The sequence below is a fragment of the Saccostrea echinata genome, unplaced genomic scaffold, assembly GCF_033153115.1.
Source record: "Saccostrea echinata isolate AGI-Se365-2 ecotype Australia unplaced genomic scaffold, CSIRO_AGI_Sech_v1 ptg000006l, whole genome shotgun sequence".
Taxonomy (NCBI): domain Eukaryota; kingdom Metazoa; phylum Mollusca; class Bivalvia; order Ostreida; family Ostreidae; genus Saccostrea; species Saccostrea echinata.
Genome location: NW_026889755.1, coordinates 9,841,286 through 9,860,650, shown reverse-complemented (window position 1 = coordinate 9,860,650; position 19,365 = coordinate 9,841,286). Strand labels below are relative to the sequence as shown.

Here is a 19,365-nt window from a genome sequence, read left to right as displayed (position 1 = left end):
ACCACAAACCAATTATTGCTTATTTGCCTCTGAATTAATGGGAAACAATGATTTTTTCTTATACTGTTTCATGAAAATTTCATATTTATTGGCTTATAGAATAGATGTACACACTGATCATGAGTACTATTTTAAGAATTTCCATATTTCCCCTAGAATGTTAGTCTAAGACAGCTTTTCTTTACTTTTTTTTTCCTGTAGTGTTTCATTTTTGTAGTGTTTCATTTTATGTTGCATTGTGAGACATATTTATTTGGTAATTGTGCAATAACAGAACATTAAGCTTTCAGATTAAATTAGTATCCCATATAAAACTAAAGCAAAGGTTAATGTTATTAAAGTGGTTGTTTATTTTCAATCTACTGATTATTAATGACTTCATCTTGTATCAAATTTCTTGCCAGTTATCTATAAAAACATATTTTCTTAATTCAGATGCAAGAAAAATCTCTGGAAGAACTGAGTGAGGAAAGCAAAACCAAGGAGACGGTAACCTACCCACTGGGGAAGTTGGTTGTGAAAGTTGCTAAAGTTGGCCACACAGCAAAATTCACAGGGAGCAATGGAGTGCCAGGAAGCATGCTAAACTTTAGCATTGCTGATTCAACAGATGCAATGTTGGCTACTCTGAGTGATGAGACGCAATGTAACAAAATGAAGGAAGGAAGAACCCTTCAACTCAGGAACTTTCTGGTGAAAGGAAAGAGAGTAGTGCTTTCAGGGCACTCAAAAGTCATGAGTGCATCTGCTCTAGAACTGCCTGATGGACAAATTCAGAAGGCAACACTTCTCATCATGCCTCCATCTCCCTCCAAGACGCTGAGGGAAGCCATGGACTCCCCTCTGCGTGACATCGTAACTATTCAGGGCCAGATAATTCGGGTAAATATTGGAAGTTTGTTCCCTCTAGTAGTGCAAAAATTGAAAGCATTCATATTTTCCATTTACTCACATGTACATGTTTTGCTTTTGTTTGAACATATTTCTATAATCTATTGTGTATATTATTTTTTAGGATGAAGCAGTTAGATTTGTTCAAGTTGGGCAAAAGGAGATAAAAATTCGAACCATCACCTTAGAGGAACACGGAAACACAATGGAGGTAACACTCTGAAGGGATTTGGCAGAAAGCCAGCTTAAAGTGCAAGACTTCGTTGAAATTTGTCATTGTGTCGTGTCTGAGTGGCAAAAGAAGAAATCACTGAACACGACAAGGAACTCTTTAATCAAGGTAGCATGCAAGTATTAAATAATGGAAAACTCAAGTTGAATATATATTTTTATGAATAAAAAGAAGCAATGTTGAAGCATCAACACCAGTATAATCGGTAAAATGTTTTAGTTCATGTTTTTGTTTAAAGCATATATAATTTTTGGAAATTGTGTATTTTCTTATGTTCACTAATGGAAGGTAGTAGTATTGTTGCTCAGAATATAATTTGCTTGTTTTGTAAAGGATTGTCCTTAACATTGCTCAGTTCCTTTCTAGCAAATTATTAAAACTACCTTGCAAATTACAGTAAAATTCTGTAGCTTAAAATATCCATAATACCTTTCAGACTGTTGCTCCCCGTGAAGTTGATGTGACAGGCCAAGTAGAGGCTTTGGCGATACTTGAACAGGACGTGGAAATGTGTATCAGAGACGAGACGAAGGGTTTGAAAGATGTAAAATTTGATTTGGCTTTGCTGAAATTAGAGCTCAGTTTAAGAGAGGACGAAAGAAGTATGGAAAATGATGCAGATCTGGAAGAATTCTTGATCACGAAATTGCCGTTCAAGGTTCAAATCAATTTGACTGGATCAAATGTAAACTCTTTTGACATCCTTGAAATGTAAAGCTATGTTGCGGGTATAAATAACTCGCCTACTATTGTGTCAAAACACCAATGATTATAGAAGGTTTCTATTCTACTTGTTAAACTTCAAAGTTACTGCTATTTTTCATTCATTTGGTCTTTTTACAAATGCATGTGAATATCATTTCCATGTTTTTTTATCATCAGAGATTTACAAATTGTGAAACATACAAGTATTGTAATGATCCACTTTGGTATTTTCAATAGTAAATGTGTGGTAAATATATGTGCCATTTTTACAGATTACTCAGGGATTCACTTTTACATCTTGTCACCTGATATTGATCAAAACATGAAAATTTTTCATATCATTTCAAGGCTTCTGAACAGCAATTGTTACTTGCAGCAATGCTGAGGGTATGAAATGTTGCATTTAGATTGTTCCTTTGTATTTGTGTTACACATGTAGATAATTCCTTGATCTATGCTTTATGTACAGACAAAATTAAGAATGACACATTTTTTCAATTTTAAAATTCATTGCAAAGCTGTACTTCATTTTTTTTTACTTTTATAGAGAATTGTCTATTTTCCCTTTATATTATTTCTTCTTAGCATTTGAATGCTACAGCTTTTTGCCCTACATAATTGCTGTGACAGTGCATGATGCTCAAGATATTTTGCACTTGTGTACATAGAGCTTTTTTCCCTTGTCAGACTGAAGGCGATTCAATATTGTCAACCTTTGATGTGTTAATATTAAAAACAGTATATGGAAATCGTTTTCATATCATGATTTAATGCCTTGTGATCTGCTTAGTGTTACTTTTATGCACATTGATATTGTTTTGCCTTGCATAGCTCTAAGAATTTCATGTAGCATTGATTTTGGTTTTGTTCATCTGCAAAGATTTTTCTTTCTTAATCTTGCCAATACAGGACATTGTAGTATATGTTGTACTTTATTATTATTTTTACAAGTTTTGTATCATAGTATACTATAGTTAGGATAGTTTTTTTGTGTGTTTGAATAATTTGAAGCCATGGGATTTTTTCCCTGCCAAAGTTTTGTGAAATACTCATGCAATGCAATTTTTCCTTATTGGTATGGTTTTTTCCTATATATACATTTGATGTGTGTAAGCATTTGCCATATTTCTGCCCTCATATATTTCATTGTCATGGCATAAACGTAGCATAACAAAAATTCAGTATTATTTCGTTTTTAAGACGTCAGATGCTTTACCTTGCATATCAGCTTTTTGGACTAAATTGTGCTATGTATTTTGCCATTTGTAAAAGTTAAACACATTTTTAAACATTTATTGATAATTTGTTTTGCTGATTCTTCCAGTTTTTATCAAATTGGGTTTTACCTGGATAAAGTAGGCTCTAGCTGGCATCATTGTTCATTTGTTATATGTAATATGCTTGTATATTGTGTGTTTTCTTGCTAAATTAGCACATATATTTAGCAACCAGTTGGCTTGCTTAATCATATTTTGATAATATCTTTATTGTCAATTTCTTTTCCATGTAGGTGAACTCTAGTCAGATCTGTTAGATGTAAGTTGACTTTAACCAGTGTGACCTTTTAGCTTAGTGGATAATGTTTCAAAGTTGCTGATATATTTCCTATGTAAATATTTGACTTTTACTCCCATAAGTTTCTTGATAATTTGGACCATTATTCTTACATTACTTAGCTTAGGTAATGTTATTTTTTTTCCATTGGAAAGTCAAATCTTGAAAAAAAGAATCCTTCCAAAGATATAGAGCTTAACAGTAATTGAAAACATTCTTACTTCATGTTTATTAAATTTGATGAATTCAGACAAGGCTTGTATCATATTGTGTCAGACACCTATATTACTTAAATGTGCATTGAAACTCTTGTATTTTGTAAATGTCATATTCTCTTTAGTCTAGATACGTATTCCAGTTTATTCCATGAAATCATTTCATCTTCCCATTGCATTAGAAAAAAAACCTCCATTTATTCTTTTCATCTGTTACTATGGTGCTCAACAATTCAAATCCTTAATGGTGCCAAACTGTGTTCAAGTTTTTGTATTTAAAAAAAGCATTGTTTTATTTTGTCGGAAATGTCAAATAAATTTTGGATTATTTTATATGTTATTTTGTTATTATGAATATTTAGCGATATATCCCTAAAGCAGAGGAAAGGATAAATGGAATCACCCTGCGTGTCCATCTTTGTTAATTTTATATGCAGGTCATAACATGGTGTACACTCATTATCTGACTTTATGAAGCACAAGGCCATTTGGTTCAAGGTCTGTGTCAAAATTTGTATGTGGTCAATATTTCTGCAAAATGTTAAAATTCTATTTGATCTAATGTAGGATTCCTTGCACACAGAAACTATACAAACGGTGTTACAAGCTTCCCTGAATTGAGGAACAGAGCACTTTTATATGGTTATATAACAGAATGAGTTTGACAGGATGCTCTTATCAAAAGTATAAAATCAACCTTGCTTAGGTGCCATAATTAAATGCCCCAGAATGGACAGCCTCCGTCTCTCAGTACTTTCAGTACTTTGATTATTAACTCTAAATTAATAAGAGGCCCACGGGCCTTAACGGTCACCTGAGTACAATACAACAATTTAGAGGATCCATAAACTGATAAATGAAGCTTTTAATGTTGCCCAAAAGCAAGAAAAATAGTATGATAAGCATCAACAAAATAATTGGTGTAGCATCTATCTGTCCCCCATTTAACACTATTACCATGCAGACTATTAACAAAATGTCTATTTTTAATCCCAAATTACTACTTCTCACATTGGTCTCTGGTAAAAATACCCTTGCATACTAAAACTTTTACTCTGTTTGCCTCGAATATGCCCAGAAGCATAGAAGATTTTCAAAGAAATGCATGTTCACTATATAATTAAATAAATAAAGCCCCCCCCCCCCCCCCCGCTCACTAGAACATCTTACCCAGGAGCCATGAACTTACAATTCTGGAAGAAGCACTTTGCTCATCATAACTATATACTTGTTTTCTTTGCTTTATTACCAGTAGTAGAAAAAATATTTTGAAAGAAATTATGCATTTTCACTATAAAATCAATAGCCCCCCCCCCCTTCACTAGAACCCTGATCCAGGGGCCATGATTTTCACAAATTTGGAAGAGGCGTTCTTCCTTTTCATAACCATGCACTTTCTTTATTTGAATAATACCCAGGAACAAAGAAGAAGATTTTGAAAGAATTTATGCAATTTCCCTATATAGTCAATAGAGCCCCGCCCTAACAGCAGAACCCTTCACCCAAGGGCCACGAAATTCACAATTTCTGAGGAGGCATCCATGCTCATCATAACTATGTACTTAGTTTATTTAATATCCAGGAGAGAGAAGATTTTCAAAGAAATAATGCATTTTCACTATATATATCAATTGAGCCCCACCCTGACACCAACACCCCGACCCAGGGGCCATGAAATTCACAATTTTGGAAGAGGCAACCATGCTCATCATAACTATGCACCAAGTTAGTTTATTTAATACCCAGGAACAGAGAAGAAGATTTTCAAAGAATCAATGCAAATAATCAATAGAGCCCCACCCTAACACCTGAATCCCTGACCCTGGGGCCATGAAATTCACAATTACTGAAAAGGCAGCCATGCTCATCATATCTTTGTTCTTAGGTAGTTTATTTAATACCCAGGAACAGAGAAGAAGATTTTCAAATAATTAATGTATTTTCACTATATAGTCAATAGAACCCCGCCCTAACACCAGAACCCCTGATCCTGGGGCCATGAAATTCACAATTTTGGAAGAGGCACTCTTGCTCATCATAACTATGTACTTAGTTACTTTATTTAATACCCAGGAGCAGAGAAGAAGATTTACAAAGAATTAATGCATTTTCACTATATAATCAATAGAGCCCCACCCTAACACCAGAACCCCTGACCCTGGGGCCATGAAATTCACAATTTTGGAAGAGGGTTCAATGCTTATTACAATCATGCCAACAGTTTGACTGCTTGATGTTCAGGAGTAAAGAAGATTTTTAAAGATTGCATTAATTTTGGTGGTGTTAGCCCCACCCCTTAGGCCCCAGGGAGGCAGTGACCATGAAATTCATAATTTTTGTTCCCCTTCACCCATAGATGCTATATACCAAATTTGGTTGAAATTAGTTGAGCGGTTCTGGAGAAGAAGTTAAAAATGTTCAAAAGTTAACGCACGACGGACGAAAACGGATAGCAATAGGTCACCTGAGTGACTCAGGCGATCTAAAAATAGTATTAAGAGCATACAATATTTATCGAAGAAAGAAATATGTTTGATTACATCTTTACTTGCTACCTAAGAAATCAATTCGCTTTCTCTCATCTAAAAAGTTCTGAAAAGTTAAACGCCTGAATATTTTTAAAACTTTCCAAAAAGTAAAAAAAAAAAAAATCAAAAAAATAATTAAAACTTGTAACTTATGAAAAGTTAAAGAAAAAGAAGAAAATAGTTATACATATATCAAAAATCAATTTTCATGTTAAAAAAAGTAGTGTTTTTTGTTAAAATTTTCTTCGTTTTTTTTTTTTTTAATAAAAAATATATATTCGGTCAAAATTAATATTTTTGTTAAAATTTTCTTTTTAAATTAAAAAAAAAAACTATATTCGGTCCTTCTCTATATGAGAAATATATCAAATTAATAAACTTGCCTCTTTTTTCTGCATCTGTATTTCTTTGTATTGTATTTAGAGCACCTGTCTACTTTTTTTCTTCACGTCTTATATATCCTCTGTTAGTCGGATTTCATGATTTTTACGAGTTAATGGAACATCAACTCAGTTACGCTCTTGCTTAGGTTTTCCTGCATTGCAACCAAAGAACACAGCTCATTTATTTAGTTCCTTCTACAATAATTTACCTTTGAGTTTGAAAAATTCAACATAAATGAAAACGAACATATTTTTTCTACACATTATACCGTTTCTTTTCAAAAAGCAAATTCATGATAGGTATACATAATATCATTTTTATTGAATTTCTTTATTGTGTCGGTCCAACAAAAAAAATAATGCACTTTAAACCGCTGAAGAAACAAAAGTGTATTTCCTCACTTCTCATATTCCTGTATATGCATATGTGCGGAGTTAATTTTTTTTTTTTAATTTCATTTTTTTTCCAAACATATGATTTATTAAATGAATCACTTAAAAATGCTGAAGAAAAAGGTTTTAGATTAAAATCTGCAAATAGACTGAGCTACTTTTCATCTTCCTACGCACCACGCTGTTTTATTTGTAAGCAACAACAAATGCACATTGGCACGAAAAATCGACAGCGTTACTTCAAAACTTTGATTGATTAATTGTATGTTGTTTAACGTCCCTCTCGAGAATTTTTCGCTCATATGGAGACGCCACCACTTGCCGGTGGAGAGCTGCAAATTTTTGTCCTATGCTCGGCACTTACGGCCATTAAGCAGTGAGGGGTCTTTTTCGTGCCAACACCTACTGCGACACGGGACCTCGGTTTATACGGTCTCATCCGAAGGACCGGTCTCCACGTCCCACAGTGGGATTCGAACCCGCGACGTAAGGATCAACTCTTTACTTCGCGACTCTAGAGCAAACGCTCTAACCACTGCGCCATGCGGGCGACTACTTCAAAAGAAAAAGAATTAAATTGAAGCATACTTGGAGAGATAAAGAAGCACATCAAGGTCATTACATTTATGCATAGTTATATGTAATTCTGATAGATAATTAAGCTAAGTCTGTGAGTTTATCGATAGTCATACTGATCGAGTATACGTGTTGCATGTTAATAATAGCGCCATCTTCTCCTCACTGCAAATTGCTCGGCTTTGTATAAAAGTAGTATAATGCGAGACATCATAACCCACATTGAGGTTCAGTCGGATTGAGGTTCAGGACGTAAATCAGTGTAAACCAGGAAGGTAATACGGGAGGAACGTAGCAGGAAGTCAATAAGTAGTATTAATGCGAGGATTAGAATGATGAACAACGTTTCGTCGTTATAAATTTAATTTCATTTGATTTATGAAGATATGAATTGATTAAGTAGACATTTGTTTAAAACAATTCCAACAGAATACAACAGATGACTTCAAGTCGAGTATTTAATTAGACGTTGAAATATCAATTGTTTTGAGTATTTTAGACAATCATGACTCTCGCTGGATAATTAAAAAAAATGAAACATCAGAAAAAATTACTTTTCACTAAATTTTCTAGATGCATTAGTATATCAATCGTTATGTATATAACATTTTCCGACGGAAATGACCCAATAAGTTAAAAATCGGATATGACGACCATCCTGTTCCGTTTCCGGAACGTTCTTAAGTGTTCTGTCATTTGACCAGCAGTATTCACGGTGACAACATGTTTTCCTCTTGCTGTAAGTTATCGTTAGAAAATGGACGCTTCGTAGAGGTTTACACGACGAAAGACAAGGAATACAGAGTAGACCTACGCGAATGGGAATCGGATCGATATCCCAGCAACAAGGGAATAAGTTTAAAACCAGACATTTTTAAAACATTGACAATGGTTTTAGACATGATTGATAACGCTTTGAACAAGAAGGAAGAGTTGAATTACCACATGGGATCTAACATTTTTTGCACAATTAAAAAGGATAATCCATGTGTGGACATCCGTCAATACTGGCAACCAGTAGGTCAAGAAATACTCGCTCCAAAAAAAAGGGACTTTGTCTTCGCCCGGTCGAGTACAGAAGGTTGAAGTCTCATGTGACGGAAATAGAGAAAGCTATTTTTGAATTCGATTCATTCGTTCCATGTTTCATAGGCGATGATCATTTGAATCAATTAGGCCTGCTCCAGTGTCCTACCTGTAACCCACTAGATTATACGAAATGGTGAAAAGAAACGGTGCAGGAAAAAACTTCTTAAAGAACAATAATTAGCATAAATATTGTAATATATTTATTAATATTACTAAGATTTTTTGTATGTACTATCATTATTGTTTCCCTTTCATTATGAATCGTTTGCGGTGAAATCTTTGTCAATATGTCACATATTCTATGCACTTGTGGTGTAAAATGTATTTTTATTCTAGATCTTTTACATGTCAATAAATGAAGTTGTTAAACATGATTCCTATTTGTTGTATCATCAGTGTTATTGTTAAACATGTTTCCGATTTGTTATATAATCATATTACTTTATCAGGATATGAATATAAAAATTACAACTCGGAAAGGGTGTTTATCATTTTATGTTTTTAAAATGAGACAGACTAACGTGGGTTATCAGGGAGAAATGAACTGTATACTAAATCTCAACTTCTTGCCTCGACAGTTAATTAATGTGCGCTACGACCTTAGGTCATTTCCAGGTGTAATTTACCAAAATAGGAAAATCGGAGGAAATTGTTTAATATTTTCCAATGGAAAAATAAATTGTTATGGTCCTTGTGAAAGTTTCAGTCAGGGACTTGAAAGACTGAGAAAGTATGCACTCGTCATACAGAAACTCGGATACGATGTGCGTTTGCAAGACGTACGACTAGTCACTTCGTCTGCTTGCCACAAATTATCTGGAAAAGTGAACGCAAATTCATTGTCTCGAACTTTGAATTTTTCATATGACCCGGAGTTGTTTCCCGCCGTCATGTTACGACGAGAAGGTATTCATTTCACCTGTCATTTGCGAGGAACAGTTCTTATCACCGGCATTAAGAGATTTAATGATTTAGACAACGTAGTATTTCCAACAATTTTAGAAATCGAGATGTGTTTATAAGAACAAGTTCTTTTAATTTTTGATAGAGAAATATTTAGAGTCCGTTTATTACAACCCAAAGCATCCAGGGTCATTTGGGGGTTTGGAAAAATTATATCATGCCGTGCGAAAAGAGGGAAAATATGTTCGAAGTCGAACAAAAATCAAGAACTGGTTATAAAAACAGGAAACGTTTACTCTACACAGATTAATAGAAAATTCAAATGTGTGCGAGTAGTCGTTCCAGAGATTGGTTATCAGTGGGATGCTGACACGGCCGTAATGAACTCGTATCGCAAAGAAAACGATGAATTTGGTTACTTTCTTTTTGTCATTGATGTATTTTCTAAATATGCCTGGACAGTCGCTTTAAAATCTACCAAAGGTAGCGAGATGTCACGCGCTTTAGCCTCTGTGTTTTCAAACACTAACAAGCCTAAGAAAATACGAACCGACAAAGGTTCCGAATTCATGAACAGAGATGTTCAGAAGCTTCTAAAAGAAAACGGCGTGACTCATTTCTGTTCTCCAAACGAAGAGAAAGCAAACGTTGCATAAAGAGATATTAAAACTATAAAATCTAGATTGAGTCGATACATGACTCAAAATCAGACTCATCGATGGATCGATGTTTTAGCTAATGTCACAAAGAGTTATAACGCCACCTATCACCGAACCATCAAGATGGCACCCGAACAAGTGAAAAAGAACGACGAAGCATCTATATGGATGAGCTTGTACGATCATGCTCTCAGAACTAAAGTAAAAAGATCCGAAATAAATATATCTGGACCTCTGCGTTTTCATTTTAAAGTCAGCAATAAAGTTCGCATTTCTCACCTGAGACAGCCATTTGATCGAGAATACGATGAGAGGTGGACAGGTGAATATTTCGTCATTAAATCAGTCATGGCCAAACAGAGAATACCTCTATATCATTTACAGGACATAGATGGCGAAGACATAAAAGGGACATTTTACGAAAGAGAACTAGAACTGTCCAAAAGGGACAAATCCCCCCCCCCCCCCCCCCCCCGCTGGGTTTTTCAGAGAAGGTACCAAATCACTAATATTTTCTAGATGTGAGAGGCGTTCACAATTTGCTTAAACATTTAGAGTGAAAATTTAATTACTCATTACATTTTTTTAATGAATGAAACTAAGGTGCAGCTCATAAACCATCAATACTAATAATTAGTGTTTTTTAATACATTGAAAAAAAAATAATTTGCAACTTTCTGTCATCTTTGTGAGATTGAAAAAAAATATAATTAATTATACAAAATCAAATTGATCTTAATACCTTTATATCAAACTCATTTTAAAAATAAATGGCTGGTTCCAGTAACTATGTATTTTGACAGACATAAATTACAATTAAGAGACTTAGACAACAGAGATCTTTATTTCTTTCTGCCCAATTCCCAGGAGATATAGATAAGACCTGCTTGATCAGAGATACCCTAACAGCTTCCCATACTGAATTCATTAATTAATCTTTATCTGGATGCATTTCCACTCATTACTCCCAAGTGACAAATGGATTTACACTATCTGCTGTGTAATGTAAAAACTGTTTTTAATACTTTGTGATTTTGTTTTAGTTCTAATGAGTAGTTTTAAGCTGTAGTTCACATTTTTGTACAGATGTTCTAGATTCTTTGTCTCAAACCTTAGACATGAACCCGAAATGACTAAGTCAATAAAAATGAAAAAAACCACATGTAAAATGCAGAAAAATTATCATATAATGTTGAAAATACCACGTGCACATCTTCATATGGTATATAATAAGTGTACAAATTTTCATACAAATCTATGCAATAGTCTCTGGGAACAGATCCGGACAAAACCACAAAATATAAATGAAAAAAAAAAACACCTGTAAAATGCAAAAACATTATCCAATTATGATGAAAATATCAGGTGCACACCTTCATATGGCGAATAATAAGTGTACAAATTTTCAGACAAATCCTTGCAACAGTTTCCAAGAAATGATCCGGACAAAATCTCGTCTACAGACAGACGGACATGCTGATTCCAATATAACCCCCCCCCCCCGTAAACGTCGTTTGCGGGGGGTATAATTACAAAAAGTACTTTTCGACAGAGACGCGATGTATAGAATCGAGAAGGTGTTGCGATATAAAGGGAATCAGGCTTTAGTCAAGTGGTGGGGGTGGCCTAAAAAATTTCACAGCTACATACCCAAATCGTCACTGAAACATTATAAGAAGAGTTAGATATGTGGTATATAAAATATAATTATTAATAAAACAAAATCATAATCATAGTGTTGATTTAACTTAAAAAATAATAAAAGAATGGAACAATCTAATATAATGCAGAATGCCGATTTTCTGAGAGTTCTCAGACAAGCTAACCGCAGTTGTCAGACGCACTATGATTCCTAGAGCAAGCGATCGACAAATATTAGCTCTTTGCGATGTCGTGGCTCACTTGCTTCTAGGCCATGTTCCGATCTTAACTCGCGATCGCTCTCATTTCCGGCGTTGGCGGCTTGTTATGAGACAATTGGTCAATCCACGGATTTCAATTGCACGCAAAAAAAAAAAACAAACTACTTTCTCACTGCGAACTGATTCCAAGACTTTTGAGAGATTATTACTTGGCGAGGATACTCATTCGTATTCTGAGAGACAGAGAATCTGAAGTTCTAAGAGAGCGAAACCGCGATTCGCTACAGACATGACTGTGTATTTATTTTTGAACGGGAAAGACTCGTCAAATTTTCATCCCTCTAATACACCCGATGATTTTATCGTTACTCTGCCTAAGCAATACATATTGAACGGTTCCTGGGAGTGTGCGCTTTAAAAAGGGAACATTCGTCTGTCCAAAGAAAATTTGGTACCTCGAGTGTACGTGTGCTGCGATATAGTTGAAGATAGTTATGTCCGAAATAATATGCTACCGGTTTTGCGAGCTTGCGATGTAGCGAAGGACATTAAGGAGTCTTATAACCTTCCCTTCTACTTTGATATATCTAAACAAGACTTTCGCAACATCAGAGTTTTTATAAGAAACGAACAGTTAAGGCCTCTTCCTACAAGCATTGAATCATTTGCGCGTGTCTTGTGTTTGCGGAAAAAGAAACCGTGGGCTCAGTAGAGGTGTACGACTATAATAAAATGCAATGGGTTCCTTACGTTCCCGATTTTAATAAATGGATAAACCATTTTGAAGACCTTTCCGCTGGTAGGGTTCGTCCGGATTATAAAGGGAGGTACATTGTTGGTAGTGGCTCTCAACAGCGATATGAAACTCCTTCTAGGGACCATCACCCCTCCGTGAAATTAGTGACCCCAGTAGCTCAGGCAATCGAAATGGCTAAATCGGAAATGGAACGTGAAAACGACAACTCCTCACCAAAAAAGCGACAATCTGTAAGAAAGCGACAAATGTATCGCCCACCGGGAAAACCTACAAACTCTAAACCTAGAACCAAGAAGCAAAAACAGCACGCAATTCGACGATTAATCATGAAAGAAAACCACATGAACTAACTCTCCATCTTTGAACCTCCGCCGACGGACACGGCCATACTTACAAGAGAATGGGTAGAGTTTAGACCTATCAATCAAATTTCTGAGTATTCTGCTTTGGAATTCAACATTCCTCCTCTCTCCACCGGATACATGGACCTTCAGAACAGTCGCTTAAAAGTTAAGCTAAGAATACTAAGCCCGCTGAACACCCCCATCACTGAAGAAAATGCCGTTGGTTTGACAAACTTGCCTCTACATGGCATCTTTTCTCAAGTGGACACTAGTCTTCAGCAGACTCCAGTGTCACAGCTGGGAACGAATTATCCCTACAAGGCCTACATCGATACCTTACTATGTACATTCGCCGAAAACTACGAAGTGCGTCAGTCTCAGCTCTACCTTAAAGACACCTCTGATCCCGAGGATCCAATCAAAGGGATAAACATCGGTTTATTTCAAAGATATCAGTTTACCAAAGGTGGAAAAATTGTAGACTTAGAAGGACCCTTACACGTAGATATTTTCAACAAGATCGTTTGGTTTTAAATGGGGTCGCACTTTCCCTGAAACTATGGCCTAGCAAAGATTCATTTAGATTAAAGTCAGCTGAGGGTAAAGATTACAAAATACAAATTATCGATGCCAGTTTTAAACTCTGCATTCAGCGATACAATCCCGCCCTTATCATGGCGCATGTGAAAATGCTGGAGAAGTCCCCTGCCGTGTATCCCTACTTGTTTTCCAGTTTAAAAATTGCTTCCATCGCTAAGGGTGAACTCAGTTTGACCATAGACGACGTATTTCAAGGAGAAGTTCCGTCTACGCTCATTCTGGGAATGGTGTCCAGTAGCGCCTTTAACGGAGATTATAAGAAATCTCCGTATAGCTTTAAACATTTTAATTGTAACTTTGTAGCTTTCTAAACCTCTACAACCAAATTACGAGTCAGTTACGAGTACTTGGAAAGCTTATCAAACCCTCCTTCTAGGTAGAGAGCACGTTAGTATAGAGCGAGGGGAATATCCCGTTGGAAATGCTTTATATGTCTTGAGCATTAATCCCTACATCGACTTTAATATGAAGCGGAAAGGTCATTGTCACTTAGAATTAAAATTCGCTTTACCCCTTCTCGTCGACAGTGTTACTTTAATATACGAAAAATTCCCGCAGGTTCTCCACATTGATCAGTCTAGGAGCATTATATTCATATGAACAATTACGAATTGAAACATTATTTATCATCACACGACGTTCAGGTCGTATGCGCCGATGACCTGACGAATGCGGGGGAAAAGGTTTACATTGGGTCGTTTTTCATTTTCCCTCAAAAGGATCTATAGAGTTCTTTGATTCCCTCGGGAATGCACCGGAATATTATCATAGGAGATTTCAAAGCATTTTGGTATTCAATAGACCGAGAAATAAATATATCGATTCCAGAGTCCAGTCAGAGACTTCTTCCTTGTGTGGACACTATTGTATCTATTTCATCTTATAAAGAATTAAAGGACGTTCCATGCATAACATTGTACATGACTTTTATGATCTAAATAGGCATGCAAATGATCGTTTGGTGTCTGGTTTTATAAATAATATGCATAGATAAAAAACTTTTTTCAATAAATTGTGTTTATTTTTATTTCATTTTGCTCCAAATCAAATATTATCATTTAAAATTGTTTGTAGTGAGGTATTGAGGGATAAAAAAGAAAATATAAACAATCCAATTGCATGGATTATTAGGGAAATAAAAAGTGAAATTTTAAGTAAATGCGGATTAAATCTATTGAATGTGTTGTTTCAGTAGACGATACATGTGTCAGTGAATGAAAAAGAAAACACGTTAATTAATCAACAGACATTATTTACACAGATAAATCTATTAAGTTCTTTTTTGTAATAAAATCAAAACTATCACTTAATTTGTTAAAATGGAATTGTTGTTTTTGTCAAAGAAGAAGGATGTTATTACACCTTCTCAAACTGACCACCCGTGAAGTATTTGAGTTAATCAGATTTCTTATAAAAAGCCCTGTATTAAAACTCGACCAGTATAGAACCATCACCCTCTTCAAAATACGAAACAAAAAAAATCATTATGGGTCTCGGAAAAATTTAACAGACAGGAGAGATGAGGTGGGGTTACATGTATGCCCGATTTCAACCTTCGTCGTTTGAGTGCAGACTCTGCTGCGAGGTGAAAACCGTTAGCTATGTTTGCTACACCTGTAAGCAGATAGCTTGCTGCATGATTTGCTTCAGGCGATTGATGTCCCGCAGTTGCCCTCTTTGCAGAAGCAGAACGACACCAGGTAAATTATTATGATTGTTAATTGGTGTAGAGTAGCGGGGCATAGATTTTCTCTTTTTAAATTTTATTATTATATTTTTTTTTTTCTTTCAGACCCTGCTTCAATTTAAACTTTAACTAAAGCAACGGGGGGTGGGGGGTGGGGGTTTATTCTACCTTTAACTTATTTTAAAATTAAACTTATTACACTATATTAATATATAAAAAAATTTTTTTTTACTTCTTCTTGACCATTGGAAGTGTCTAATATGTTTATTTTACTTGTGTTTGATCATACATAATGGAGGGGCTGCGTCTTATATAAGTAGGGTTTCAAAACCAAAAAAAAAAAACCCTACAATTCATCAATCTCTTCGTTATCACTGTGTATATCGCTCAATGTTTGTATATTCAAAAAAATAAAGCGATTCACATTAAAGAATTAAGTTTTCGAATACAATGGAGATTTAAGGGAAACTAAATTTTAACAAATCCAACAGTAAAATCATCTTTTAAAAAAAACGTAATTAATAATACTACTTTTCATAAGTAAAATCAATGTCGATTTAAGTAATGTCGCGATATACTATTTATGGATAAATAAAATATAATACGAGAATAAAATTGTGATGTTCAGCATATTCGGTTCAAGACTGTGTTAACTATGAATCGTGTATAATCAATCCTACTGCAGACATATATACACATTATGTAATATCCCCTACATGCCGCTGGTCCGCTATGCGAGGGGACAGTCTTCGGGTAACATCAAAGGCGCCGCTAGCGCCTGGGTGACTTGACTTTCAGAAGGGGGAGGGGCAAAGGAATGGAATTCTTCAAAACTACGGCCTTTGTACTTCTACGGAATCAAATAATTTAAGTGGCGCATCACTAAGATTTATTGTTTTTAATAATTATGACAATTATTAATCGTTAATTTATCGATTTCTTTGTAAATAATAAATTTTCTTAACCCAAAGGCAACTTCACCAATATGGACACTTCCACTGGTCAAGGACCAGTTCCATTTTAATAAACAGGGATGTTGAACTTCTTTTTAAGTTTTAAAGAACTATGTATGTAACTTACATCTAAAAAAAATTTCCTATTATTCTAAAAAGAATAATGCCCGGTAGTTATCAACGGTTAAATGTAATTTTGGGGGGGAAAAATTGATAACATCGTAATTTAGATAACCATTCCACCCCTAATTGGAATGAGTTATTATTTATTATATAAGAGATGGAGGTCGACTTCGGCCATCCTATTCCTGAAATTCCAGACACAATGTTCGTATTCTTCTTGATGATTTTGTTGGTGCACGCCGATGCGCTGTGCAGGGTATCGGAGGGAGTGGTCCAGTGCCGGGACTGGAGAGAGTTTGAGACGGGAAATCATCTGATGGCAAACTTTGTCATATTGGAGCGAGTAGGGGGGGAGATCAATGTGCAGGAGTACCCAGTGTTGAGCCGTCTACTCGTCCACGACCCTCAGACCAAGTGTGATGCCATCAAACCAAACACCTGGACGACGATCCAGATAGGATCCCACACTTGTCAGCTAAATATACCTATAAGGGTTTTCATTTATTTTTTTTTATCAATGTCATGAAAAATAACAATAATTTTAAATAAAAAACTTGCCAGGGAAATATATCTTGAAGAATTTTTTAATTTAATCGATGTTATTAAAAAAAAAATTAGACATTTATGTTTCTTGTTTCTCTTTTTTTCTGAACGGCCAGCAGAGCAGTTGGGTCACCGAGAAGATAACCTCTACCACACTCAGGACCATGGAAATGACAGCCATAGCATTCAGTAAGTTTGAACTTTAAAAAAAAAAAAAATAATGGATTTTTTTAAATCACTAAAGAAGTTGTTTTTTTAAAGCCATATTTTGTTTATTTAGAGAAACCTTGGATATATGCTATCCTTGGAGGGATAAGTGTAGTGGTTGTCATTTTTTCTCTGATGATTGTTTGCGCTATCAAAAGAAAGTGTCTAAGAAGACGGGTGGACATTGAGATCGAGTCCCAGTCACTTACAGAATTTGATGCAGTTGTCATGAGGGACTTTAAAAACCATTTACTCTTCAGTGATGTATCAACTGGCACTGTGTGTGAGGAGTCGAAGAGTCAACAATGCACCTCGCCCAGTGCGACCCCCCACACCTCCACCAGCCATGCCAGCTCCTCAACTCGAACCGCTCCGTCGCTCAACCAGCCAGAGGCGCCCACCCAACAGACTAATCTACTGATTCCATATCTGATTTGTTCAACCTGCATACCTCCTTTTGTGTTAAATGATAAACTTTTTAATATGTTGGCTCCTCTGATATTCTTTATGCATTGAATAAACGAAATATAAATATTTGAATTATATGTAATCTTTGTTTTATTGTGTCAGTGATCATTTTGTAAATTTTAAGTACATTCTATCTTGCTACAGTCTTTCACTGTTTCAACGGTTAACAGAATTGAAAAGGCATATTGAAATTTTTAACTTTTTAATTTTGCAAACATGTAATTTTCGGAGGATTCTCTTCCCCTGAAGCTCCTGCTTCAGAGCTTCTAAGCTCTCCTCCAGTTGCAAGACTCTCTGCTGCAGACTTTCTTCTGCGATTGTCTAAAAAAATGATACACTATATTGCATTGAAAAAGGAAAGAAAAACTTTAAGATGTGTGAAAAAAATCTGTGTTCAGTAGGTTATATTCCTACGAAACGAAAGAAGGAAGGAAAATCTGAGGCCTAGGTGTTTAACAAAGAAAAATTTACGACTAATACCAAAAAAAATTCCTGTTGATTGTTAAATTTGCAAAATTTATAATTTTGTTTAAAATTGCTAGCTAAAAGTATCTCTCTACACAATTAAAAAGATTTTGTTTTTAACATAAAAAAGAAAGTTATTAGCAGAATTAAATTTTGGTCGTAGTCTTAAGTTCTTTTTTGTAAAACAGGTCCTCTAGATAATCGTGGTTAGATCGTCCTTAAAATAATGTTTGCTTGCCCTCTCCCGTCTCAAATTTTAATATATTTGTTGACAAGATAAGAGGAATAAAAATAATATATCATGTCCTGAATGTAAAAAAAAATGAGTCGGGTAGTTTTAAGTCGGTCGGGAGAGCGCAACCAAACAATTTTAAAGATGACCTTACAAGAAATACATTAACTTCCGGACAACATCCGTCGAATTCAGTCATAACCCGGAAAGATTGCATGTGAAATGATGTAATGAATGTGTATGACTAATGATGTACTATATAAGACTGAGGTAAATGTACTCATAGTCTGATTAGGTGTTTAATGACATTTGAAAGAACGACTGTGAATTATGCAGACATTTTGTACTATATGTAACACGTCGTTTTGTAACAACTCTTCTTTCAAGCCTCATTATAAAAATGTACACGAAAAAACAGAGTTTTCGCTGCGATATTTATTCTGTATATCTATTAATTTATCCCCACGCCACTGTTCCTTGAACATAGTGTCGCGCGCCCAATTTTTTTTAAACATTCGAGTGACTCTTCCAAATGTAATAGGGTTTTTCTAATGGGTCCTCCGAATTGGAACCCTCCCCACCACCCCCAGACTGCCCACTCGTTGAAGGCTGATCGCCGTCATCGAGGGAACGTCGACTTTTTTTGCTAGGGGATTCCATATCAGACAGAACCTCTTGCCATAAACCGTCAATGTGTTTTTCCCATTGGAGTTCTCTTAATCGGTTCTTGACCTCAGCATCACCAACTAAACCATTAGCTGCGGCAAATAACTGCACAGTGTCCGGATCCTCCAAAGAGTCAAAGATTTCTTTTAATAAACTACCGTCTGCAATGTCCTGAATTAAATTCAGAATGATTATGGATTTCAAATATCTGAATCAAAAATAATAATTATAATATATCAATACACCACAACTCATCCAAAGAACAAAACAAAAGCCTGTTTGAACTTTGAAACATGAAGATCCACACTTGACTCGATCATATCCTTTCTC

At 35.3% G+C, this 19,365-nt stretch overlaps 1 protein-coding gene and 1 pseudogene across 1 annotated transcript; both read left to right on the top strand.

Annotated features, from left to right (window-relative positions):
* The first annotated feature begins 435 nt into the window (after nt 1-435).
* On the top strand, nt 436-10,125 carry LOC133180110 (uncharacterized; annotated as a pseudogene).
* Nucleotides 10,126-16,656: 6,531 nt separating this feature from the next.
* Nucleotides 16,657-17,720, top strand: LOC133180109 (uncharacterized). The gene is made up of 3 exons (XM_061314685.1): nt 16,657-16,928; nt 17,104-17,186; nt 17,278-17,720. Exons 1-3 carry the CDS (start codon nt 16,657-16,659, stop codon nt 17,718-17,720), a joined length of 798 nt encoding a protein of 265 aa, XP_061170669.1.
* The last annotated feature ends 1,645 nt before the right edge of the window (nt 17,721-19,365 follow it).

What these genes read in the sequence shown, in the direction of transcription:
- LOC133180109 (XM_061314685.1), top strand. Translation starts at nt 16,657, where the DNA reads ATGTTCGTATTCTTCTTGATGATTTTGTTGGTGCACGCCGATGCGCTG. An exon ending in ATAGGATCCCACACTTGTCA is followed by an intron (nt 16,929 to 17,103) that starts GCTAAATATACC and finishes CTCTTTTTTTCT; the next exon opens with GAACGGCCAGCAGAGCAGTT. An exon ending in AATGACAGCCATAGCATTCA is followed by an intron (nt 17,187 to 17,277) that starts GTAAGTTTGAAC and finishes TTGTTTATTTAG; the next exon opens with AGAAACCTTGGATATATGCT.